General features: G+C 48.8%; 1 protein-coding gene across 2 annotated transcripts; it reads left to right on the top strand.

Annotated features, from left to right (window-relative positions):
• The first annotated feature begins 1,886 nt into the window (after window positions 1–1,886).
• On the top strand, window positions 1,887–22,319 carry LOC111143424 (kinesin family member 2C). 2 transcript variants are annotated; one of them, XM_022497156.1, is made up of 21 exons: window positions 1,887–2,007; window positions 2,863–2,957; window positions 5,815–5,916; window positions 6,087–6,135; window positions 8,304–8,426; window positions 10,199–10,321; window positions 10,845–10,945; window positions 11,556–11,651; window positions 12,098–12,152; window positions 12,238–12,400; window positions 14,877–14,967; window positions 15,191–15,254; window positions 15,330–15,421; window positions 16,200–16,342; window positions 17,341–17,545; window positions 17,640–17,750; window positions 19,276–19,343; window positions 19,655–19,760; window positions 19,857–19,970; window positions 21,485–21,608; window positions 21,703–22,319. In XM_022497156.1, exons 1-21 carry the CDS (start codon window positions 1,944–1,946, stop codon window positions 21,783–21,785), a joined length of 2,172 nt encoding a protein of 723 aa, XP_022352864.1. In that variant the 5' UTR covers window positions 1,887–1,943; the 3' UTR covers window positions 21,786–22,319. The 2 variants fall into 2 exon arrangements, with proteins under 2 accessions (XP_022352864.1, XP_022352865.1); XM_022497157.1 differs by lacking the exon at window positions 10,199–10,321 and having other exon boundaries at window positions 1,924–2,007; window positions 21,703–21,815.
• The last annotated feature ends 3,298 nt before the right edge of the window (window positions 22,320–25,617 follow it).

Consider the following 25,617-nt stretch of genomic DNA (forward strand, 5'->3'; position numbering starts at 1 on the left):
AGCCAGAAACCAGTGATCAACCATGATTACTCCTTCTCCTTCACACCCATATCCAACCCGTCAACAAGACCCATCCATTCCGTCTCCTAAAATTTAAGCCATTCTCTTAGCTACATTTCCATTATCCCTTCCCCAGGCTAGGCCAGCATAATCTCTTGCCTACTAAATGATCTTATTTCCAACCTATCTTTTTCAAATCACTTGTCCACATATCAGAAAGCCTGACATACATAAAATCAAATGTTACTCAGATCTTGTCATTCCTCTATGTAAAATTCTTCAAAGACTTCTCATTTACTAAGAGAATTATTACCATGGGCTAGAAGATGCTGCATGCTTTTACTCCTCTCCCCCCTCCTCTTGCTTTCCAGCCTCAAGGGCTTCTTTCAGTTCTTCCAACAAGATTAAGTTCTTTCCTGCTTCAGGGCCTTTGCACACGCCATCCTCTGATCTTAGTCTGGGATGCTCTCCACCTTCCTGCCCTCCACTTTGACATAGTTTGTTCCTTCTTGTTCTCTAGACTCAGGTTAGATATCACTTCAAAGATTTCTTCCCTGGCCACTTTATCTAAAGTAAGTTCCTGGGCACCTCGGTGGCTCAGTCCTTAAGCATCTGCCTTTGGCTCAGGTAATGATCCCAGGGTTCTGGGACAGAGTCCCACATAGGGCTCCCTGCTCAGCAGAAGCCTGCTTTTCCCTCTCCCACTCCCCCTGCTTTTGTTCCCTGTGTCAAATAAATAAATAAAATCTTTTAAAAAAATAGTAATAAAGGAGGCTCGTCCATTATTTTCTCTCTCAGATCTCAGTTTCCTTCAGAGCACTTCCCACAGCTTGTAATTTACTTGTTACTTCGTTTTGTTCCCTGTTCACATTAGAAACGTTAGGTCAAAGGACGCCTGGGTGGCTCAGTTGGTTAAGCCGCTGCCTTCGGCTCGGGTCATGATCCCAGCGTCCTGGAATCGATTCCCACATCGGGCTCCTCGCTCGGCAGGGAGCCTGCTTCTCCCTCTGCCTCTGCCTGCCATTCTGTCTGCCTGTGCTCGCTCTCTCTCCCTCTCTCTCTGATAAATAAATAAAATCTTAAAAAAAAAAAAAAAAAGAAACGTTAGGTCAAGAAGGGCACAACTATGTCTTGTTCACTATTATTATCTTTAGCACCCAGCACCATGCCTAGCACGTAGTAGACAGTAAAAGACCAGGTAATGTGTCTCCCAGGCACTTTAAACATAGCTCCTCATTTAAATTTCGCAATAACTCCGTGAGGATGAAAGCACATCCAGGCTCCGGCCTTCGGCTTGGGTCATGATCCCAGGGTCCTAGGATCAAGCCCCATGTGGGTCTCCCTGCTCAGAGGGGAGCCTGCTTCTCTCTCTCCCGCTCCCCCTGATTGTGCTTTCTCTCTGTCAAATAAATTCTTAAAAGAGAGAGAAAAGAGAAAGAACGTTCCTCATTGCGCAAAGGAAAGCACGAGTCCAGTTTCTCAACTAGTAACTGAAGAAGTCGCGATTTAAACCCCTGTCTGAAAGACCCTCTGGTCTCGGTCTCAAACACCATACTGGAGTTTCTCAGTTTGGGGGAAACCAGTTGCACACATAGCTTCCCGCCTTACGCAGGGAACAGGAAATCTCCCGTCAGGACGCTTCCCAAGTTCCCATTAGGCCCCGCGCGCGGGGGTGTGGCTGGCGGGTGGGCGGTCCTAGGCGCCGGAAAACCGACCCGAGACTACATATCCCAAAAGGCTGTGGAGGGCGACGTGGTCTGGCGGAAGCGAGGCCAGTGGCAGCGTGATGACGTTGTGAGAGACGCCGGCGCGCGGGATTTAAACTGCGGCGGTTTGCTTAGCGTTAAGACTTGGTAGGGATACCAGAGCTGTGGGTTTGTTTTTGGGGTTTTGTTTTGTTTTTCTTTTTTTGCACTTCGTGTTTCTCTTCCCGGCGACTGCCCATGGACTCGTCCCTTCAGGCCCGCCTGTTTCCCGGTCTTACCATCAAGATCCAACGCAGTAATGGTGAGAGGCGGGGTCGCGAGATCAAGAGGACACTTGGGCTGTGAGACGGCTGAAATTACTGCTCCCCCCCAAACGGCAGGGTCGAGACACTGTTGGGAATTCCCCCGCCTCCACCTGGTCTGGGTGTCTGCACTGGCAGTCGGTCTTTTCTACCCGGGTCCAGGGCCTCCCCTGGCGGTGGGTCCCCTGCCTGTCCTCGGAAGTGGGCGGGGCTCCTCCAAGTCAGTGGTCCTCCTAGGGAAGTTAGGATTGCTAGATTGACTTCGCCTCCAGAGTTCTCCTCTGAAACTGCCTTGCTTTTGTAGGACCTCGACTTCCTGGCCCCTGTATTCCTCTCTAAATATTCTGCATTTGCAGTATGTCACGCACTGGGATTCAGGGTTAATCAGGCAGAAAAGATCTTTGCTCTTGAGGAGCGTGCAATTCTGTCCTCTTTTTTTGGTTAAGCAGCTACCGCATCTCTGGCAGGTCTAATATACCCTGTCATTAGAATGGTCAGATATAACCATCGGGAGTGAGGTAGGGAAACCTAAGGGCTCTAGAGCCTCAAGTCTCAGTGCATGTTGAGGAACAGTACCTAAGGACTAGAGTGACTCCTCTGCCCAAATATACCTTCACCTCACTGTACTCTCTCTTTTGAGTGGAGATGAATCCTTACTCCTGCAGCACAGTTTAAGTCCTGTTCCCTGCCTACCTCATAGTGGGATATTCTATGGGTGAGGTGCCAGGAGATTTGTCTTCTAGTGTGAAAAATAAAGAAAAAGGCAGCGGTCCCTTCCTTGGGTCAACTCCACATTAGAGTTTCTGTGGGATTCTATGAGTGAAAAAGATGTAAACTGGACTTTCATACCGTAGGCATAATCCACAGTGCCAATGTAAGGACTGTGAATTTGGAGAAATCCTGCGTTTCAGTGGAATGGACAGAAGGAGATGCCACAAAGGGCAAAGAGGTAAGTTCTATGAGAATGCCTCTACCACATTTAACACCTTCTTCCCTAAAAGATCTGTGTGAGGGGGCACCTGGCTAGCTCAGTCTGTAGAGCATGCGACTCTTGATCTCAGGGTCCTGAGTTCGAGCCCCATGTTGGGCAGATAGATTACGTAAACTAAAAAAACAAAAAGATCTATTTGGAAATGGAACTTGTGAGAGCCTTGTATCTGATGCTGCCTTGTCCTCCCAAATCTTAAAACATGGTCCTCTTTGGATGCGTTAGGAATTTATTTAGCCAGGCCTGGTCTAAATTGAAGCAATCAACAGTTTCTGGTGTGTCTGTAGAAGACAAACTGCACAGAATCCTAAAACCTTGCTTATGTACCCTAGCTTCTGAGTGCAAAATACCTATGGCATCAGAGAGCAAAATTGATAACCCGGTTGAGGAGACAAAATATTCCTGAAACGCCAAATAACAGAGGGCAACTTGTTGATAAATGGCAAGATGAATAGAGCTAGAGCATCTCAGGTGGTAACTTACTGAGGATATTACTTACTTACAGTAAGGTAACTTACTGGTGGGGGTGGGACGGGAAGGCTTAACCAAAACAGTGCGATGGCCCTCATAGGGACTAGTAAAGAAGCTTGCTCCAGGCAGTGGAAGGCGCGGGATGCTGAACAGTTGAAAAAGGGGACTAGAGGGTCTTTATCTCTGGCACTAAGATGTTTAAGGTTTTATTCTGTAGGCGCTGGGGAGCATTGGAAAGATTTTGAGAAGAGGAGAGGTATGACTAAGGCATTTATGTTTTAGAGGTGTTGTGGTGTGATAAAAAGTTCACTGGGCTAGAAGTATGAAAACCTGGATTCTAGTCTGCCTCTGCCTACTATTTTGTGTTCTCAGGCATGTTTCCAGTTCTCTTAGAAATCCAGTTTCCTGGGGCACCTGCGTGGCTCAGTGGGTTAAGCCTCTGCCTTCAGCTCAGGTCGTGATCTCAGGGTCCTGGGATCGAGCCCCACATTGGGCTCTCCGCTCAGGGGGGAGCCTGCTTCCCTGTCTCCCTCTGCCTGCCTCTCTGCCTGCCTCTCTGCCTACTTGTGATCTCTCTCGCTCTGTCAAATAAATAAACTAAATCTTTTTAAAAAAAAAAAAGAAAGAAAGAAAGAAATCCAGCTTCCTCACCAAAAAAATGAGGTTGATAATAATATCTACCTCATAAGGCTATTGTCAGGATTTATTCAACAGACACTTTTGTAGTGGTTCCAAAATGCCAGATGGGACATTGAGGTGCATAAGACAGACCTGGACCTTCTTTCATGGAGCATAATGTGGTAACACATGAAAAGGACTTGCCTAGCATAGTCCCCTCTGGAAGGTATGCAGATATTTAGGTGATATATTTGAGAAATTAAAGGATTGAATACTTTACACTATCTGCCCTTGAGTCAAGATAAAATTCTTTTCAACCAGCTATTAGTAATTCCTTGTGGTTTTGTTTGTTAGCCTTTTTTTGTTGTTTAGAAATATAGCTCTTGCCTGGGTTCACTCCAGCTCAGATACTGCCTTTGGAATAAGGTCTGAACATCTTAGGTGTTCAAAGCCTTTTCAGGATCTGACGTCAGTCATCCTTTTTCCTTATACCATACACTCTTCTTGCAAAGTATGCTGGCCCCGTGGGTAGATGTGTCCAGGCCCCACGCTGTGACCGTGCCTAGTGCCTTGCTGCCTTCACACTGTCACTCTTACTCCTTCCTGAGATGTTAACTGAGGCGTTCACTCTGAATCATCAATGTGAGAGTTGCTTAATGCCAGAACTAGGGTTAGATCATTGGTCTCCTATGTTGTTTGTTTCCTGTGGTTTAAGTGTCAGAAACAGGAGAGGTGTAAGGGTCTGTAGCTGTCCAAGAAACAGGGACAAAAGTTTGGTTACTGAAGTACTTGCCAGCTTTTGCATTTGGTGATTCTATCCTTGTCCTGTGCTGCCCTGGTTTCTAGCCCTCTGTCCACATGACTTCTCCATTAGAATATGAGCTAACTGAAGACAAGGGCAATGTTTGTCTTAATTCATCTTTGAATACTTTCCCCCCTAGTGCCTTAATCGTGCCTAATAAATGTTTAAATAAGCTAGTTAATAAACACAGGTTGCATATGTAGGAAGTAAAACTTGCACCCTGGAGTACATGCTTCAGCTCGGAACCATTTTGAGATGCAGATAAACACATTGGTACTGTGTTGTGAACTGCTGTGAATTATGCTGATGAAGTTTGAGTTGTTCCTAGAGGGTTGCAGGACTCTAGTGATGTAAACCTAGAATTGTGACCTCATTACAGGCACGAGCATGAAGTAGGGAAGGCATGAGCAGGAAGCCGTGACTAGGGAAGAAGTTTCTGGGCCCAGTAGAAAATGTAGGTAGACTTAGGGTTAGGTAGCCCCTCTCGGGAACTTTTCCCCGCCCGTAAGATCCAGGAGGGCCCTCCATTTTTACTATCTCCGAGACAGTTAGAACTTGTTTCCTCCTCCGTGTCAGCCAGCAAGAAGTATTCAGGGGACTGTGCCCAGCAGGACCCCACTGCCCAGCAGAACAGTAGGGGAGCCAGGTGGCCTAGATCTACTGTGGACTGCCTGTTTGCCTGTCTGCCTGCCCTCCTCTTTACCTCGTTCTCATCACCGACATCTACCATTGGCTTGGCATTCGGGAACCAATATCCATCTAGATGGTAAACCACGACTAACGACTATTTGTTTATAGTTATTGGTACTTGGTGGAACTTATAAAATTGGTAAATTCTGAATCTAGGGGTAGCCTTGGTTGCAGAGATGCGATTGGATTGAAGAAGCTATGTTGTTCCCACCAAAACTTTTTACTTGCTCTCTGCAGATTGATTTTGATGATGTGGCGGCAATAAACCCAGAGCTTTTACAACTTCTTCCCTTACACCCAAAGGACAATCTGCCCCTGCAGGAGAATGTAACAGTCCAGGTAGGTGCTTGTCATGTGGCCGAACCAGTGCTCCAGGTGATCTGCTTGGCTTGTTGGCTTTTGCTGATTTTCTGGGACTGCCTAGGACTTCAGCATGACACATGGACCCAAGATAGGTCCTTGAATGTTGATAGGAGCTATATATTGTGATGGTCTGTTCTGTTTTTCAGAAACAAAAACGCAGATCAGTCAACTCCAAAATTCCTGCTCCAAAGGAAGGTAAATGGATTTCTCTTGGCTTACCGTCATGGGGTTTGTGCCTGGAGTAATGTTGCTGGGGCACAGGAAGTGGTGACAGAATCATTGCTCCACTTTAGCAGGTGACTGTACGTGGGCTGAGTCCTGCACTGTCTTCCAAGCATCTTAGAAAGAATCCAACCTACAGGGAGGGAGAAATAGGGAGATTTTCGTCAAAGAGTATAAAGTTTCATGAGAAACTTCACTGATAGGAAATAAGTTCTGGAGATCTCACGTAAAAAATCTGGTCTGTGATTAGCAACAGTGTATTGTGTACTTAAAATTTTACTGTGAGGGTGGATTGTATATTAACAACGAAACAAAAATAAACAAACTACAAAACAGTAGGAACAAACCTTAGGAAGTGATGGGTTAGTTTATGGCATCGATTATTATAATGATAGTTTCATGGGTGTTTACTTTATCTCCAGACACATCGAGTTGAATAAATATCTTCTTTTTGTATTTCAATCATACTTCAATAAAGTGCTTTAAAAAAAAAAAAAATAGAATCCAGCCCTTAGGCCAACCTTCCAAGGACCTGATGCATTTGGGAAATTTGCCAGTTGGCCTCGAAGCCTTTCCTGTAGAATCCAGAGCAGTAATCAGCCACCCACGGGCCTGTTTTCTTTCCTCAAAGGAACAATGTGCCTTGGAGTGAGGTGGGGAGCAGGCTGAGAGAAAAGCTAGGTCCAGGCTGTTTAGAAATAGTCGATGTTGCTGTGAAGATCTGCAGGTAGGGTAGGATGGGAAGAGTAGGAGCATTGCCTTGAAGTCTAGAAGAAGCTTGGCCTTTCTCTGCAGAAGTAGTCCACATACACCAACTCTGACTGTAATAGTCTGTAGCTGTAGGGGGTGCGGTGGCTGTAGGTACAAACTGCCCAAGAAACCCCACTCATTACTTAGAGCCAGCTATCCCTAACAGCCTGCGTGGCCTGTCCCAGCCAGGGGCGATCCCTGCCAGACAGGGTCCACCTACCGCAGGGGCCCAGAAACTACTTTCCTGGAGCTTCAGGTTAGGGGAAGCCCAGGTGGAAGGTGGTGCAATTGCAAGCTTGGGCTGGGCCTGAGCGGTAGGGCGCTGGCCCTCTTGCTAGCTGTACCGTGGGGACCTGCGAGAGAAATGGGAATGGTTGCACTGCATATGCCTGTGCTCAGAGGACATTGCCCAGCCCCTGTCAATGGAAAACAGATCCTAGTACGGGTGCATGCTGTTCAGCAGTAGAAATGAAACACGAGATGACAACAAATCTTTTGGGAAATAGGAAAATGATGGCAATTTATGCTCTTAATGAAAGAAATGGTTGATACAGAGCCATCAGATCAGCCTAGACTTAGGAGACTCAGAAATTCCATCCAAGTTAATGTTTGCCTATGTTATACCATGTATTCTATTTCCAAGTTTCTGACTTACTTCGTAGGTGATAAATTGTTTCTCTCTTATGGAGGGAAACTATATAAGTGGGTAGAAATTAACAAGAATTCAAATACAACTCCGTTTTCTCTCAGTTAAGCATTCTTTTAAGATTCCAGAAAGTCAGTGTAGCTGACCCTGATGATGTAGTGATCTGATGATGTGGCCGGGCCCGGCTCCTGGAGCAGTGAGAAAAGCCCAGGGTTTGGAATCTTAAAAGTCTTGGGTTCACATCCTGGCTCCAACCTTTACTAATTGAGTGTGACTATGGGCAAATCGCTTAATTTCTCTGAGATGTCGTGCCCCACCCCCATCAGATGGGAATACTGATACTTACCTTACAGTGTTGTTTTAAAATATGGGAAGGTTGTACAGTGGTAGGGTAAGATGGTTAAGGTTTAATAATGCTTTTTTTCTGAGATTAGCTCTGCCTCTTCAGAAAGGATTTCAGATTGGCTGTAGGTCCCCCCATTTACTCGAGACAGATGCTCTTGTCAGAGATACCCTTGCTCTTGGGAGCTCTCAGATGGGCAGAATGAGCAGATTAGTTTTGGGGTCACTAGTACTTGGCCTTTCTAATTTTTCCTTTTCCTCTGGTGGAAGGAATGGGAAGTTGGTGGGCTCCTTTCCTGGGGGTCTGGACTCTGTGCAGAATCTTGGAGGGATGCCCCCTAGTGGCCCCCATTGGCCCTCCTGATCGTGCTGCACTGACTGGCCACTGCCCTTGGGTCTTCAGGTCTCCGCAGCCGCTCCGCTCGAATGTCTACTGTCTCAGAGGTTCGCATCACCACTCAGGAGAATGATATGGAGGTAGAGCTACCAGCGTCCTCAAATTCCCGCAAGCACTTTTCAGTTCCCAGTGAGTGATGAATCTGTTTTCCCTGTTTGAGGCTCTGGAACAGCTCCTCACACATTGTCCTATCCCTGTCCTAGAATATCCTGAGATTCCTTACTCCCCTGGCTTCAGTTCTGTTCTACCCCCACTCCACTGGTCCCTAATTAGGAAATCATTTAATTTTACTGTTTTAATTTAATTGAAACATAATATATATACAGAAAAGCAAACATATCCTTGAGTGTATGGTTCACAAACTGAACACACTCATGTAACTACACCCAGATCGAACAGAGGGTTACTAGCAACCCAGCAGTCCCTGTCAAGCTCCCGACAGTTCCTAAGCCCCTAAGGGTACCTATAATCTTGACTTCTGATAGCATAAATTAGCTTTTTCCCTTTTTGGACTTTGTATAAATGAAATTTTTAAAATATTTTTAAGGGCACCTGGGTGACTCAGTTGGTTAAGTGTCTGCCTTTGGCTCAGGTCATGATCCCAGCATCCTGGATTGAGCCCCATGTTGGGCTCCTATTCAGTGGGGAATCTGCTTCTCCCTCTCTGTCATTCTCTGCCCCTGCTCGTGCTCTCTGTCAACTAAATAAAAATCTTAAAAAGAAACTAAAAATATTTTTAGTTGTTAGCTTTTATTAGATAAAGCAGGTGTAGATTTTGTAAGATGTATAATCATTACATCTTACATGTATCAAATTGAGCTCTAATAAAATGAAGGTAAATAAAAGAGTCACAACCAGGTATGGAAAGTAATGAGTTATCATGGGATGTACCTTTCTGGGTTGAATTAGTATGTTTAGTTGTCACTCAGGTTCCTGGTTTTGTTTTTTGTTTTTTGTTTGTTTTTAAGATTTTATTTATTTGGCAGAGAGAGAGAGAGAAAGACAGGCAGAAGGAGAAGCAGGCTCCTGGCTGAACAAGGAGCTGATGCAGAACTCGATCCCAGGACCCTTGGATCATGACCTGAGCCAAAGGCAGATACTAACCAACAGCCACCCAGGTGTACTCAGGTTCCTGTTTCTCCTGGCTTTTCTGTCTGTTCCTGTTAGCTATCCAGGCTCCAAGGCTTTGGAGAAGTCAGAAAGTCCTAGCTTTTCTTCCAAATGAGTAGAAAGCCCTGGCCTAAGAACCCACACTTGGGTCAAGCCTGAAATCTTCAGGCCTTTAGAGGGTTTCATTTTGTGGTGAAGGCCATACTGAGCTATTTACATACCCTTTAAGATATATATATTTTTTTCAATTTAAAGATTATGTTTATTTTTTTAAAGATTTGTTTATTTTAGAGAACGAGAAAGAGAGAGTGGTGGGGTGGGGGCAGAAGGAGAGGGAGAGAGAATCCCAAGCAGACTCCCCTGATCTTGATCTCATCACCCTGAGACCACGACCTGAGCCAAAATCAAGAGTTGGACACTCAACAGACTGAGTCTCAGCCACCCAGGTGCCCCTAAAAGATTTTATCTTTACGTAATCTCTACACCCAGCACAGGGCTCAGACTTACAACCCTGAGATTAAGAGTTGCACTGTCTACTGCGTGAGCCAGCCAGGTGCCCCACCCTCCAAGAATTTTGGCGCCAGGATCCAGCCGCTGCAGGGAGACTGACTGGGCGTAGGTGCTGGCTGAGGTGGAGGGAAAGCCCAGGCTCTGCTCACACTGTGGGAGCCCCAGCCCTTGCTGGGCCGGCAGTGTGTTGCACTTGTCCTGGCCCGTGACCTGCTGGGGCTCAGAGGAGCACAGCTCTGGTTTGCCTGCCTGCTTCTCCAATGACTCTGCTTCCCCCACAGCTGGCCCCTCTAGGCCCTCTTGCCCTGCAGTGGCTGAAATACCATTGACGATGGTCAGCGAGGAGGTGGAAGAGCAGGTCCATTCCATCCGAGGCAGCTCTTCTGCAAACCCTGTGAACTCAGGTAGATACACTGAGCTATCTGCTTTGTTCCGTCCTGTCCCAAACCTGGCCTGCTTTGGCACCTGAATTCAAACCATGTTTGTCACATGGAAGCACGTTTTCCTGTGGCTGTGGCATCGGTCTTTCACTAGAAGTGACCCTGTTCCCACTAGCTGACAAGAGCCCTCTGATGTAGTCGAGATGTTGTCACAGCTCAAGTCTTGGCCAACACCAGAAGGATAACCCAGAATGACCATCAGACCAATCAGGGATGGCATCCCCTCTTCTGATTGTTTAGAAAATGCCACAGAGGCGTGGAGAGAGCTTGGGTTAGGCCTAGAGTGCTCTTGCAAGTCTTTGCTTTGCAGGTTGGCCCTCCCAACAGTCTCATCTGTTGCTGCCTCTCCTTGCATCTGGTCATTTAAAAGCAAGGGTCTGGGGAAGGCCTAGTCCTGGGAAAGGCCCAGGACTCAGGACAGCAGCTGAAGAGTAGGCTGGCTGGCTTAGACAGGTAATAGTGGGCTTCCTTCCCCCTCCTCCCACAGTTCGGAGGAAATCATGTATTGTGAAGGAAATGGAGAAAATGAAGAACAAGCGAGAAGAGAAGAGGGCCCAGAACTCCGAAATGAGAATAAAGCGAGCACAGGTACTTTTCTTAGGTCAAGGGTTTTTGGACAGATGTCCTTAACTGCACCCTCACCAGCGATGGAGATACAGTCGGGCCCCAGCATTTCCAGTTCTGATATCTAGAAAATTTAACTGCTTTCTCATTTGGACTCAGAGAACAAGTAAGTCAGATATTTTTCTGAAGACTTCGGGCAAGAAATATGTCCTGCTGATTGATATGTGCCATTGCAGGGACCTGCAGGGTGGAGTTGCCTGCTTTCCTGCTCCCCTGGCCCCAGCTGCATGTATGGGAGCGGGGGGCAGTGCTGCAAAGGAGTTCCAGTTTGGAGCACTTCCCCTCAATTGGGTTCGTGGCTCTCGGGAAACTCAACATGCTGGTCTCCTAAAAAGGCCACAGTGGGTCTGGCCCAAGTTCCTAGATTGGTTTGGTGCATGCATAGGTCCTCCCTGCCAACCTCCGTCCTCAGGGTTTTGTTCCTAAGTTCTCAACCTAGAGCCAGGGTGGGAGGAAGTAAGACTGGGGGGCTTTGTCAACTGGAGGGCTGCATGCATGTGAAGAGCTGAGCTCTGAGAGCCCTTACATGGCAGCATGTCCACAGTCCATCCTTTTTTGCCCTTGTCCCAAACAGGAGTATGACAACAGCTTTCCAAACTGGGAATTTGCCCGGATGATCAAAGAATTTCGGACTACTTTGGAATGCCATCCGCTTACTGTGACAGATCCTGTAAGTAAACCCTAAGGGCTTCTACCCCTCCTTCCTGAGTAAGTGTACAATTGAAAGGCAAATTTCCTCTTTAGGAGAGTGAGGGCCTGCAGGAATCTGCACTGGCCCTTGAGGTATTTTCAGTACCCTTTGCTGGACTGGAGCTACTAAGGCTGGATGAGAGAGTCTGATCTCCAAAACTGTCACCCTCACGTGCATAGGTTGGCTAGATCCTTACCGAGAATCATGGAAGTAGACCTGCACCCCATAGGCAGCAGCGTGAGAAAACTGGGGAGGAAATTCAGTGCTGCCTGCTGTGCTCTGAGTAACTATCAGCGGAGGCGCAGGGGTCCTGGTGTCGGGTCTTGGCCCCAGAGTGAGCCAGACACTGGATTGGAAGAGGAAGGGTTCTTTCAGTATTGCTCTGACCTTTCACTGGGTGGTTGTCTTCTCTCATCCTCTTGAAGATCGAAGAGCACAGGATCTGTGTCTGTGTGAGGAAACGGCCGCTAAATAAACAAGGTAAGCCCAGCTCGGTCAGAAGGAGGCTCTGGACTGACATCCTCCGTGTCCAGGAATCATCCCCTGAAATACTCTCCTTCTGCAGAATTGGCCAAGAAAGAAATTGATGTGATTTCCATTCCCAGCAAGTGTCTCCTCTTGGTCCACGAGCCCAAGTTAAAAGTAGACTTAACAAAGTATCTGGAGAACCAAGCCTTCTGCTTTGACTTTGCATTTGATGAAACAGTTTCAAATGAAGTTGTCTACAGGTTAGTCTCTTGCCCCTTTCCTACCCCCTTTTCCCAGCCTTCCTCTTTTCCATGCGGGATATTGTGGTAACACTACTCACAGCCACGGGACTCTGAGGCCCTTCCTGGCCTCATATTTTCCTTGGGTCAGCCATCACAGAGCTGGCTCTGACTCTGAGTCCGACTCAGACTACCAGGCAACAGGAAGGCCCCACTTGGGCTTGTCACATCCCATTTTGCATCTTCAGCAGCCCATCCTTGAGTGGCTCATGAATGAGGTATTACCCACTGCACTCTGCTGAGGCTGGGCTGAGCAGGCGGCAGGGAGCGGTTCTTCTAGTATCTTTTTTTTTTTTTTTTTTTTTTTTAAGAGAGAGGGAGAGAGAGCAAGCACAGGCAGACAGAATGGCAGGCAGAGACAGAGGGAGAAGCAGGCTCCCCGCCAAGCAAAGAGCCCGATGTGGGACTCGATCCCAGGACGCTGGGATCATGACCTGAGCCGAAGGCAGCTGCTCAACCAACTGAGCCACCCAGGCGTCCCTCTTCTAGTATCTTATGCAGCCACTCTGTTACCCACTGAGCTTAGCAGTGGGTAACACTAGTGCAAACACTAGCACTGCTTTGTCTAATGCAGCACCCACAAGCCTTACGTGGTTTTTAGTTTTTAGTTGGATTTTTAGATTTTTAAGTAGTCTCGACACCCAAGGTGGGGCTTGAACTCACAACCCCGAGATCAAGAGTCACACATTCCATTGACTGAGCCCACCAGGCACTCCATCATGTAGCTATTTGTTTATTTATTTTTTTAAAGATTTTATTTATTTATTTGACAGACAGAGACCACAAGTAGGCAGAGAGAGAGGCAGGCAGAGAGAGGGGGAAGCAGGCTCCCCCCGAACAGAGAGCTCGACTCGGGGCTTGATCCCAGGACCCCAAGATCACGACCTGAGCCAAGGCAGAGGCTTAACCCACTGAGCCACCCAGGTGCCCCACCATCCTGTAGCTATTTCAGTAAAAAATAAGATTAAGAATTCGGTTCTCTCTCTCTCTCTCTCTTTTTTTTTTTTTTTTTTGCTTAAACACGTGACCCTGAGATTGAGTTGCTCTACCAACTGAGCCAGCCAGGTGTCCCAGAATTCAATTCTTGAGTCCTATTAGCCACATTTTAAGTGCGTTCTAGCCACACGGGGCTAGGGCTGCTACTAGCACAGTAGAGAGCATTTCTGTCATCATAGAAAGTTCTTTCATTTTTTTTTTTAAGATATTTAGGTATTTAGGGAGAGTGAAAGAGCTCACACACACACGGGCAAAGGGAGAGAATCTTTCAAGCAGACTCCCTGCCGAGCTCAGAGCCCAACTCGGCTTCGATCTCCTGATCCTGAGATCATGATCTGAACTGAAACCAAGAGTCAGATGCCTAACCGATTGAGCCACCCAGGCTCTCTAGCACAAAGTTCTATTGTCAGGACTGCTCCAGACCAGAAGATAACAAACTACAGCCCATGGACCAAATTTGGCTCACGGTCCCTTTTTTATAAAAAGGGCTCTCTAACTAAGAATGAATGGTTTCTATGTTTTTAAAGATTTCTTTTTTTTTTTTTTTTTAAAGATTTTATTTATTTATTTGACAGAGATCACAAGGCAGCGAGCCCGACGTGGGGCTCGATCCCAGGACCCTCATATGATCACCACCGCCGCAGAAGGCGGCGTCTCACCCTACGGGCCCCCCAGGCGCCCCTCTTTTTTTTTTTTTTTTTTTTAATGTGACAGCAGGACACCTGTCTGGCTCAGTCAGTGGAGCATGCAACTCTGAATCTCAGGGTTGTGAGTTCAAGCTCCTGTTGGGTATAGAGAGCAATTAAAAATAAAATCTAGGGGCGCCTGGGTGGCTTGGTGGGTTAAGGCCTCTGCCTTCGGCTCCGGTCTTGATTCCAGGCTCCTGGGATCAGGCCCCATGTCGGGCTCCCTGCTCAGTGGGGAGCCTGCTTCCCTTCCTCTCTCTCTCTGCCTGCCTCTCTGCCTGCCTATGATCTCTGTCTGTCAAATAAATAAATAAAATATTTTTTTAAATTAAATTTTTAAAAAATCTTTAAAAAAACGTGAGAGACCTACGTGGCTCACAAAGCATAAATTATTTTAAGCTCCTACTTTAGAGGGTTTCCTCTAATCTTTGTAGTGTTTCTTATGCTAGCAGTCAGCGGCTAAGCTCAGGGTTTCACTTTGGGTCTTCACGGTTAGAGGGAGGGCTGGTGGCTCGGTCAGAGTGAAGGCCACCATCTTCTTCTCGGCAGGTCAGCCCAGCCCTCCCCAGCTGGCTGGGAGAATTTCAGTTTATAAGTGGGGGGTGGGGTCCAGTGGAACCACTTTGCAGGAGAGAAGTGCGAGTGCTTGGAAGGAGGAATTGAAGACCCCAGAAGTTCTGCAGTGAAGGAGCAATAGGGTCACATTCTAGGAAGCACGTTTTAGGGAGGATATTTTCCCCTATCCTTTCTCCTAGGTTCACAGCAAGGCCACTGGTCCAGACCATCTTTGAAGGGGGAAAAGCAACCTGTTTTGCATATGGCCAGACGGGAAGTGGCAAGACACATGTGAGTTTTCAGGCCTAGCGGGGAGCACACCTGCCCATGGTGTCACAGTGGGTCCCTGAAAGGGATGCCCCGATGCCCCGTCACCAGAGACTCTTGTGCCGGATGCCTTGGCCAGTGCAGCTTCTCAGCTTCGGTACGGGGGCCTGCTGCAGTGATGCAGCCTGTAGTGCTCGGGCCTAGGCTCAGGGCCCTTCACCATAGTCTCCTGCCCCTTCCCTTGCAGACCATGGGCGGAGACCTCTCTGGGAAAGCCCAGAATGCATCCAAAGGGATCTACGCCATGGCCTGTAAGTATGTGTTCTGCCACACTGGGGTCGGGCACACGAAGCCAGGCTGCTTGCTTACCCAGCTGTCTCCCGCAGCCCGCGACGTCTTCCTCCTGAAGAATCAGTCCCGCTACCGGAACCTGGGCCTGGAAGTCTACGTGACATTCTTCGAGATCTATAATGGGAAGGTAGCTAGCTGGCAAGGAGCCCCTATTTATACTGTCGGGGCCCCTGAAATATCTAAGTCCTTGAGATTGGCTAAAAATGGTAGAAATCAAACAACCTGTGGACCATCAAGGCTTTGATGGGCTTCTCTGCCCTGATGTGTGTGATGGGGAGATGGGGCCCAGGCTCAGCAAGTAGATCAGTAACGCTCCTCAGGGCTCAGTCTTGTGGGGGAGGTTTGCCTTGTGTATGCCCTGTCTTCCCTTGACCCACCTCCTTTATGACCGTTCTAGTCTTCCCCTGATCGTGTACGTTTGTTCTCTGTTCATCTCTTTTACTCTCCCCTCCGCCCCTTATGCTCTGTACCCTCTATCTCTACTGTCCGTGCTTATACAGAGCTGCCTTCCTCAGAGCAGGATCTCCATGCTAATAATAATAATTATAGCTAATGTGGATTATTGATATGGTATCGTGTGCTAAGCACATGTCTCAACTCATTCGATCACTGTAGTAACCTCTGAGGAAGCATTACGGTCATTATTCTGCAGATGAGGAATAAGGCTGGAACCGTTAGGCATGGACGGGTCCAGGCTCCCATAGCTGGCAAAGTAGCAGAGTCCTAGCACACCGAGGCCGCCCGACTCAGATACTGCCCTCCACCCGGCTTAACCTCTCTCTGCCTTCCCTGCTACCAGCCCTTATCTGAGCTGGGACAGGCCCTGAAGGATGGACTGTTGGGTGGGGTGCCGGGCCCTGATGGCCTTAGCCTTGTTCCCCTATGTGCTCCCCTGCCCGGCACAGCTGTTCGACCTGCTCAACAAGAAAGCCAAGCTGCGTGTGCTGGAGGACGGCAAGCAGCAGGTGCAGGTGGTCGGGCTGCAGGAGCGCCTGGTTAGCTGTGCTGATGACGTCATCAAGATGATCGACATGGGCAGTGCCTGCAGGTCAGAATTATGGTGACGGGAAGGGGCCCCCAGTCCCTGGTTCAAGTGACAGACCCTCGCTCCGAGCCCACTGCTCTTCCTGCAGAGTGCTGCTCTCTGCAGCTTGCTGAGGGTTGTGAGGGCCCCTGTCTTGAGGACTCTCAATAGGGCAGATGACCCAGGGCCAGAGGCTCATCAGGAGCAAGTCAGAGTGTTATAGATGTAACTAAAGCAGACTTTTTTTTTTTTTTAAGATTTTATTTATTTATTTGACAGAATACAAGCAGGAGGAACGCCAGAGAGAGAGGGAGAAGCAGGATCCCTGCTAAGCAGGGAGCCCAATGAGGGGCTTGATCCCAGGACCCCAGGATCATGACCTGAACTAAAGGCGGGCGCCTAACCAACTAAGCCACTCAGGCGCCCCCCACCAAGGCAGACTTTATTTCCAGGCTCTTACCCTAAAGCATGCTTCCTGACTTCTCTAGGCTTTTCCTTGCTCTTCTCTCCCTCTGTGGTGGGAGGCGCTCTGGGTCTGTTGTGGCTGGAAGTGATGGTGTCATCGCTCCTCTGCAGAGTTAGGGAAGTGCTCTGCCTCCAGGCATGGTGCAGTGGAGCGCTGGGTGGCTTATGGACGCCCAGGGAGGGGGCTGCCCTCCTCAGGGCCCTCAAGCTTTGACAAGTGGTTGGTGACAACCCCTCTTCCTCCCCCACTGCCCTGCCACACAGGCCACTCCTTCCCCACGTGCAGCTGGGCGGTCTTGCTAAGGCCGTAGCACAGAATCCAGTACTTTCACTGCCAGGAAAACTTGTTAGGTCTGGAGCTGGAGGGAGAGCTGCTGCCCACAGAGGACAAAACGGAAGTCTGGGACAAGAAGACACAGGACTGCTCAGAGTCCTGACCTGTGCCCCTTGTACAGAGAACTTAGTGCAGTGGAGTGGGGTGGCTTGAACTCTGGGGAGTCACAGCGGCCGGAAACTTTCAGAGGCTTATAGCCTTTCTTCATTCTCTTTTGACACAGGACCTCTGGGCAGACGTTTGCCAACTCCAACTCTTCCCGCTCCCATGCCTGCTTCCAGATTCTTCTTCGAGCCAAAGGGAGAGTGCATGGCAAGTTCTCTTTGGTGGATCTGGCAGGGAACGAGAGAGGTGCGGACACTTCCAGCGCTGACCGGCAGACCCGCATGGAGGGTGCAGAGATCAACAAGAGCCTCCTGGCTCTGAAGGTGGAGGCGCAGGCGGCCAGCCTGGGGGGCTCCTGCGGGGGGTGGGTGGTTCAAAGGGAAGGAAGGGACCCCAGTGCCCCCTGCTGCCCCACAGGAGTGCATCAGGGCCCTGGGACAGAACAAGGCTCACACCCCGTTTCGAGAGAGCAAGCTGACCCAGGTGCTGAGGGACTCCTTTATCGGGGAGAACTCGAGGACCTGCATGGTGAGTAGGGTCACTCTGGAAGTGGCGTGGGAATACCCTGAGTCCTGTTTCTGGGCGGGTTTGGTACCTGTGGCCACCTGGGTTTCCAGGCTTCATCTTGAGTGGGCAAACCCTGCTGCCTTTTATTTATCCACTTCTTTATTTCATTTTATTTTTTTAAAGATTTTATTTATTTATTTGACAGAGACACAGCGAGAGAGGGAACACAAGCTGGGGGAGTGGGAGAAGGAGAAGCAGGCTTCCTGCTGAGCAGGGAGCCCAACACAGGGCTCAATCTCCAGACCCCGGGATCATGACCTGAGCCAAAGGCAAATGCTTAACGACTGAGCCACCCAGGCGCCCCTCACTTATTTATTTTAAAGATTTATTTATTGGGGCGCCTGGGTGGCTCAGTGGGTTAAGCCGCTGCCTTCAGCTCAGGTCATGATCTCAGGGTCCTGGGATCGAGCCCCGCATCGGGCTCTCTGCTCAGCGGGGAGCCTGCTTCCTCCTCTCTCTCTGCCTGCCTCTCTGCCTGCTTGTGATCTCTGTCTGTCAAATAAATAAATAAAATCTTTAAAAAAAAAAAAGATTTATTTATTTATTAGAGAACATGCATGTGTACACAAGTAGGGGGAGGGGCACAACGAGAGAGAGAGAATCCTTGTACAGACTCCTCGCCAAGTGCAGAGCCCAACGTGGGGCTCAATACCAGCACCTGAGATCATGACCTGAGCCCATATCAAGGATCAGACGCTCAACCAACTGCAGCCCAGCCGTGCTGCCCCCTAAACTTACCCTCCCCCTGCCACCCTGCCATGGCCTTTTAGTACCAATTTCCTCTTGGCCTGTTCAAGAGAGAAGGAAAGGATCTGCTCTCTTTACTGTATGTCTGGGAAGCTTTTGGTTTTGGGATGGTCATTGCTCCCTTACCCCATGACGTGGGGCCCCACAACTCAGAAGGAGAGCTGTGGGAATCAGAAGAGGGAAATTCTCGTCTCCTCTATGGCTTCCCTTAGGTTCGTTGGCTCACAGCTTCAGAAATAGGAAAGGGCTGTGGCTGTAAATGATTTTTGTCCCCTTCCTTATTATATCTACAAGCTTGCCAGCTAGGATCTGCCCTCCTTCCCCTCCATGAAATCTCTTTCTGGCCTACTAGGGAAGGCGGGAATTTCGGACTAAGCTCTAACCCATCATTCCTGAGCCTGGGTGAATAGAAGGTTCCAGCAGGAGCCACTGCTCCTTAAGATGTGACCTTGGAGAGTGGGTCAATAAAGTAATAAAGCAATGGGTTGGGGGGGATGGTAACCAGCTACACCTTTAAAGGCGGATATCCAATTTCCAAGGTGCCTTAATTTTCGGGGGCCATGGGGCAAGTCGCCTGGCGCAGAGCGGGTGCTTAATTAGCTCCCTGCTCCAATACTCTGTGGGAGTCCGGAGTGCACACAGACAGTTCCTGGCAGTCTCCAGCAGCAGGTGGTCTGGTTCCCTTACCTTGTGATCTTGTTAAGGGTTGAACTTAACTGCCTGTTTCCCCCTTTTGCAGATTGCCATGATCTCACCAGGCATAAGCTCCTGTGAATATACTTTAAACACACTAAGATATGCAGACAGGTACTCGTACCCATGGCCAGTGGGATGGGGAGAGGGTTGCAGGAGGGAGGAGAGAAGAGAGAAGAAGCTCTGGAGTCTCAGTGCCTCAGGATATTCTTCTGTGCCTCAGTGAAGCTGAGACTTGGGAGTTCAGACATGATGCTAGATGGTCTGCCCCAGTCCCCTTCAGGCCTTGGTTGGGAGCCAGCATGGGTCCTCTAGGCCAAAGTCAAAGCTGCTTCTCCCTTTGAGCCTCATGGTCTGAGTAATGCTGCAGTCTCGTGAGTGCCAAGGAGGCTCCTGTGGGCTCTGAGACCTTCTTGTTTCCTCAGGGTCAAGGAGCTGAGCCCCCACAGTGGGTCCAGTGGGGAGCAGCCAACTCAAATGGAAACAGAAGAGATGGAAGCCAGCTCTCATGGGTCCCTGATCCCAGGCAATGTAAGGTGTGGGGTGGGGCCAGGCAGAACGGAAGTGTGGCCTGCTGAGACCAGAACTAGGCCATACTGTTTGTACCTCTCCTTTGGGCCCCTGCAGTTCTCCAAGGAAGAGGAGGAACTATCTTCCCAGATGTCCAGCTTTAACGAAGCCATGTCTCAGATCAGGGAGTTGGAGGAAAGGGCCATGGAGGAGCTCAAGGAGATTATACAGGTGGGGAGCTGGCCCTGACTAGTGGGGGATTGGATATGTATCATAGCAGAGGCCCTCAGTGGTGCTCAGCACTGTTCTTTGAACATGACCTGGGCTTTGCTCCCATAGGTCTTCAGATAGGGATGGCAAGAGGCAGGCCTCTACTTAGCATTCCTTCATTCTCCACCTATTCATTTAGATGTTCTAGAACAACTAATTAACATACCCCCTTCTCCAGCCTGGCCCACACAGCCTTTCTCCTCCACCCTCCTAGCCAGAGCTAGTGTCTCTCCTCTGTGCTCCTGACTGAGGCTTTGGAGGGAGATTTATATGCAGAGACCTTGGCTTGTTTATTCAGAGAGTGTTTGGTGAGAGCTTTCTATATGTTAACCGCTGTGCTGAAACCAAAGACCAAAAACTCGAGGTATGGATAGCACGCCATAAAATAAGACTAGATCAATTCTGATTCTCCTGTTTATAAGCTGATTTCCTTATGAAAGTCGTTTATCATCACTAGGCCTCGGTTTTTTCATCTCTAAAGTGGGCAAGACAGGGTGGTTGCGCCTGAGGGTTAAGTGATCTGCTTCTAAAGCAGCGCCCAGCATGTAGTTTGCGTGTAGGAGGCGGTAGATTCTGGTGCTGCTGTGACCCCTGCTGTGGGAGAGCGGAGGGGGGCCGAGGGTGCACTGCCAGTGGGGCACTCAGGGGGCAGCACGGAAAGGAGCTTGGGCCACTTAGAACTGAGGAGGGGACATGAAGAGCAAGCGCTTAAGCCTGTCATCCCTCCCTGGAGTGCTCAGGGGTACAAATGTGTGAAAGGCCATGGTACTTTCGGGAAGAATGAGATGCTCACTCTGGTCAAAGCAAAAGGAGTGAGCAGATGATGGAGCTTAAGGCCATGGCCAGGTCAGTGGGGACCTGATGCTGGAGGACCAATGGTTCACTCCCAAGGCCTGGACTTGGTCATGAGGGCAGTGGATGCCTTAGAAGGGAATAAAGCAGAGTGTGGTTGGATCGAAGGACACGGTCTCATCAGAGCTTTAGGTCAGTGTGGAGCCTGGTTGGGGAACGTGGGAGAGCATGAGTAGAGGCATTTTGGAGCTAAGAGCAGTTAGGAGATTGTTGTTAAGAGTTCAAGAGAGGTGTTGGTGCCCAGATGGAGGGTGGCCGTGGCCACTTCAGGACTGGAGTGAGGACGCGAGACTCAAGTACCATTTAAGGGGCAAAATTGGTAGGATCCGGGCACAAACAGGGTGAAAGAATAAAGTTGCTGCTCCCGTTTCTGACGTGGTGTCAAGACAGATTGTGACATTCATTTGGCCTGGGGAGAGGGACAAGTTGGAGGCAGGAAAGAGGATGGATTCAAGCTGAGGATTTCTGCCAGAGGAGGTCAGCAGGCAGAGGGCGGGCTGTGGCTGGAGGAACGGGCATCTCGCACATGTCGTCTGCATTACAGGTAGTGGGGGGCACAGGAAGGATTTGCTAGGTTGGTTTGACCATTTTTGCACTGACGCGCTTCCCCCATGTCACCGCAGCAAGGGCCAGGCTGGCTTGAGCTCTCTGAGATGACCGAGCAGCCAGACTATGACCTGGAGACCTTCGTGAACAAGGCAGAGTCTGCCCTGATCCAGCAAGCCAAGCACTTCTCAGCGCTGCAAGGTGGGTGTGGCTGGAGGGTGGGGCCTCGGCCCTGAGGGAAAGGGGCCTCTGTGACCCCCCTGACCCGCAGTGCACCACCACCCCTTCCTTCCAGATGTCATCAAGGCCTTGCGCTTGGCCATGCAGCTGGAAGAGCAGGCCAGCAAACAAATAAGCAACAAGAAACGGCCCCAGTGACGACTGCAAATAAAAGATCTGTTTGGTTTCATGCCCAGCCTCTTCCACTCTCCATCCCTCCCCAGCAAACTTTGGGCACATGCGGGTCTGGTCAGGGTCTGAACTGGGACAGGCTTTGGTAAATGCCAAATATGGGGGTAGCTGGGGAGGGGGTCAGAGTGCCATGGGACACTGCTTCCCCTCTCCTCAGTTGTAGCCCTCAAGGCAGCAAGGATGGGAAGGGTGTTGCCCTTCTTTCCAGGAGCGGAAGACTTTCTGGTATAGAGTTTTCCCTTGGGTGGCCTTCTGCCTGTGTGGACTGGCTACCGGTGAGGGGCTCTGTGGGGTTATCCTGGCTCTGGGGAAAGGGAAGGAACCTTTAGTCCAGCTCTCTGCTGGCTCTGGCCTGCCTTCCATGCCTTTGGTTCAGGCACTATGTCTTGTACTTTTAAAAAAAGTCTCTGGGATCTCTTCCTTCCTTGATGGTGTTTGAGGTCCAATATGATCCCTGCTGTTTACTGTTTTATGTGTTTATACATTGTGTCTAACAATAAAGAGGGGGAAAAAAATCAATCTGTTGAGTGGTGTGTGAGAAGGGCCTGGACATGTCTACACCTTCTCGGACTAAGGACAGACACTTCTGCCACTCTCCGTAGTGCAGATTACATACTCTTCCTAAGGAGCCCAGATCCAGACCTGCAGTTTCAGTGACGTGGTAAAGCCTCACCCCTGCCTTGTTCGCTGCCTCTTTGTCCTGGGGCCAAGAGCTAGCAGCAGAAAGCAGATGGTGCTGTCGGTTATGGTCTGCTTAAGGCACACTAAAAGGTTCTGTGGCAACACTGACAAGGAGGCATTTGGCTTGCTGCTTGGGAGGGATCTGATGAGCAACACCAGTTTGGTCTCGAAAAATTAGACGTTTGCCCGGTGGGCTGAGGAACTGAGCATAGGACACGGACAGTTTGGGAGCTGGAGGATTCCAGATTGCTTGTCATGGAACATGAATTATCTACATAGTAATATGCCACTACAACATTTTTAGTCTGAGTGCCACACAACCAAATGTGTGTTCTAGAAAGGCCTCAGGAAGACAGGTGGGGAGCATGGGGCACATGGGCTACTACAGAAGCTCTAGGGCAGAGTTGGCTCAAACAGACCAAACCCTGGTCTCTCAGCCGCAGTTACTTCATTTGAAAAACAGGCGCAGGGCATCTGGGTGGCTCAGTGGATTAAAGCCTCTGCCTTCGGCTCAGGTCATGATCTCAGGGTCCTGGGATCGAGCCCCACGTCGGGCTCTCTGCTCAGCAGGGAGCCTGCTTCCCCCTCTCTCTCTGCCTGCCTCTCTGCCTACCTGTGATCTCTCTGTCAAATAAATAAAATTTAAAAAAAAATTGAAAAACAGGAGCATTCTCTACCTCATTGCATGAGCTGATGGTGCCATTCAATACCCAACCGTAGGACCTGGCTTCAGAAGTTCAGCTGAATCAAGTTCACAGAGCTGGCACTAGCTCTGAGGCCTGAAAAGCTTCCAGATACCTAACTTTCCCCCTCATCTAAGATGAGGCCACCAACACCCACCCTCACAGAACTGGAAAGATTAAATGAAGACCTCACCAGACCTGACCCATCTTCTCACCTGGAATACCGTATGTGTCCCTGACGGGACCAGCCAGGGGAATCCTTATAAGTCGTCCCCTGCTTGGAACCCTCTAATAGCATCCCTTCACCCAGAGGATAAATTCCGAACACCCTACCGTGGCCTGGTCAGCTCCTTCCTCTGTTGGTCCAGTTGGAATGCAGTTTGGGCAGAACAGTTTGGAGGTTAAAAGCCCAGCTGCTGAAGCCGCACAGCCTGGTTCTGTGACTGCAGAACCTCATGTGGGTTTAACATCTTTGTGCTGCGACATGGGGGTAATACTGGCATAGCAGTGTTAGGAAAATTGAGTTCGTATATACACAGTAGTAAGTACAATGTCTCACATCTCATAAATGCTATATAGGTGCTGGTTAGCCATTTTAAGCACATAAGGACGAAGATTTTTAATACTGTATCTACAATGTCTATCTAGAACATACAGTGAGCATACAATATATATTTTTGAATGAATGAATGAACTATCTCCTACCACTCACTTCTCCAACTACACTGACCTTTATTTCTTGAATATGCCAGACCTTTTTTTGTAGTAACTGCTTTATTGAGATATAATTCACATACTATAAAATTCACCCTTTTAAAAGTCACATACTATATAGGGGCACCTGGGTGGCTCAGTCAGTTAAGAGTCTGTCATGATCTCAGGGTCCAGGGATCGAGCCTTGTGTCGGGCTTCCTGCTCGGTGGGGAGTCTGCTTCTCCCTCTCCTCTTGCTTGTGCTCTCTCTCTCAAATAAATAAAATCTTAAAAATAAAATTCACAGGGCGCCTGGGTGGCTCAGTGGGTTAAGCCTCTGCCTTCGGCTCAGGTCATGATCTCAGGATCCTGGGATCAAGCCCCACATCAGGCTCTTTGCTCGGCAGGGAGCTTGCTTCCCCCTCTGTCTCTGCCTGCCTCTGTGCCTACTTGTGATTTCTCTCTGTCAAATAAAATCTTTAAAAATAAAATAAAATTCACATACTATAAATGCAGTGGTTTTGGCATACTCATTTAGTTAGGCAACCATCATCAGTAATTCCAGAATATTTTCGCCCAAAAAGAAACCCCACACCTGTTAGCAGTCACCTCCGAATTCAACTCTTCCCCCAGCCCCAGGCAACCACTACTCTACTCTCTACGGACTTACTATTCTGGACATTTCATATAAATGGAATTATACAATATGTAGTCTTATTATCTGTCTTCTTTCACTGAGTTTTGTTTTTTTTTTTTTTCTTTTTTTAAGTAGGCTTGGTGCCCAACATGGAGTCCAGTGCAGGGCTTGAACTCAGGACCCTGAGATCAAGACATGAGCCAAAACCAAGAGTTGGGACACTCAACTCAATGAGCCACCCACATACCCCCAAAATGGATGAATCTAAAAAACACACTAAGTGAGGGGTGCCTGGGTAGCTCAGTCAGTTGAGTGTCCAACTCTGGATTTCAGCTCTGGTTATGAGTTGTGTGATCAAGCCCTGCACTAGGCAGAGCTGGGAGTCTGCTTGGGATTCTCTTCCTTTCCCTCTCCCTCTGCCCCTCCCCTGCTCATGAATACACACCCTCAAATAAATCTTAAAAAAAAAAAAAAAGATTCATCCATTTTGGGGTGCCTGGCTGGCTCAGTCAGTAGAGCATGTGACTCTTGATCTCAGGGTCCTGAGTTTGAACCCCATGTTGGGTGCAGAGATTACTTGGAAAAGTTAAATAAGTAAGATTCATCCATGTTGATCCAGTACTTCATTAATTTTTATGGCCAAATATTCCATCCTATGGTTATACCCCATTTTTTATATCCATGAGTTGATGGACATTTGGGTGGCTTCCACTTTTTGACACCAGGAGTAATGCTTCTCTGAACATCAGTATACAAGTTCCTGTCTGGGCCTGTTTTCAGTTTTTTTGGTGTATTCAAGTCCTTTGCCAATTTTTTTTTTAAGATTTTATTTATTTATTTGACAGACAGAGATCACAAGTAGGCAGAGAAGCAGGCAGAGAGAGAGAGGAAGGGAAGCAGGCTCCCCGCTGAGCAGAGAGCCCGATGCGGGGCTGGATCCCAGGACCCTGAGACCATGACCTGAGCCAAAGGCAGAGGCTTAACCCACTGAGCCACCCAGGCGCCCCTCCTTTGCCAATTTTTAAGTTGGGTTGCCTTTTATTGTTGACTCATAAGAGTTCTTTACTCTGGATTCTACACCCTTATCAAATATATAATTTGCAAAT

This window comes from Enhydra lutris, unplaced genomic scaffold (genome assembly GCF_002288905.1).
Source record: "Enhydra lutris kenyoni isolate GAN:26980312 unplaced genomic scaffold, ASM228890v2 scaffoldscaffold9, whole genome shotgun sequence".
Taxonomy (NCBI): Eukaryota; Metazoa; Chordata; class Mammalia; order Carnivora; family Mustelidae; genus Enhydra; species Enhydra lutris.

Bases quoted from the DNA above. Each gene is read 5' to 3' on its own strand.
- LOC111143424 (XM_022497156.1), top strand. From the start codon at position 1,944: ATGGACTCGTCCCTTCAGGCCCGCCTGTTTCCCGGTCTTACCATCAAG. The intron at 5,917-6,086 runs GTAGGTGCTTGT...TCTGTTTTTCAG, and splicing joins AGGAGAATGTAACAGTCCAG to AAACAAAAACGCAGATCAGT. The intron at 8,427-10,198 runs GTGAGTGATGAA...CTTCCCCCACAG, and splicing joins CAAGCACTTTTCAGTTCCCA to CTGGCCCCTCTAGGCCCTCT.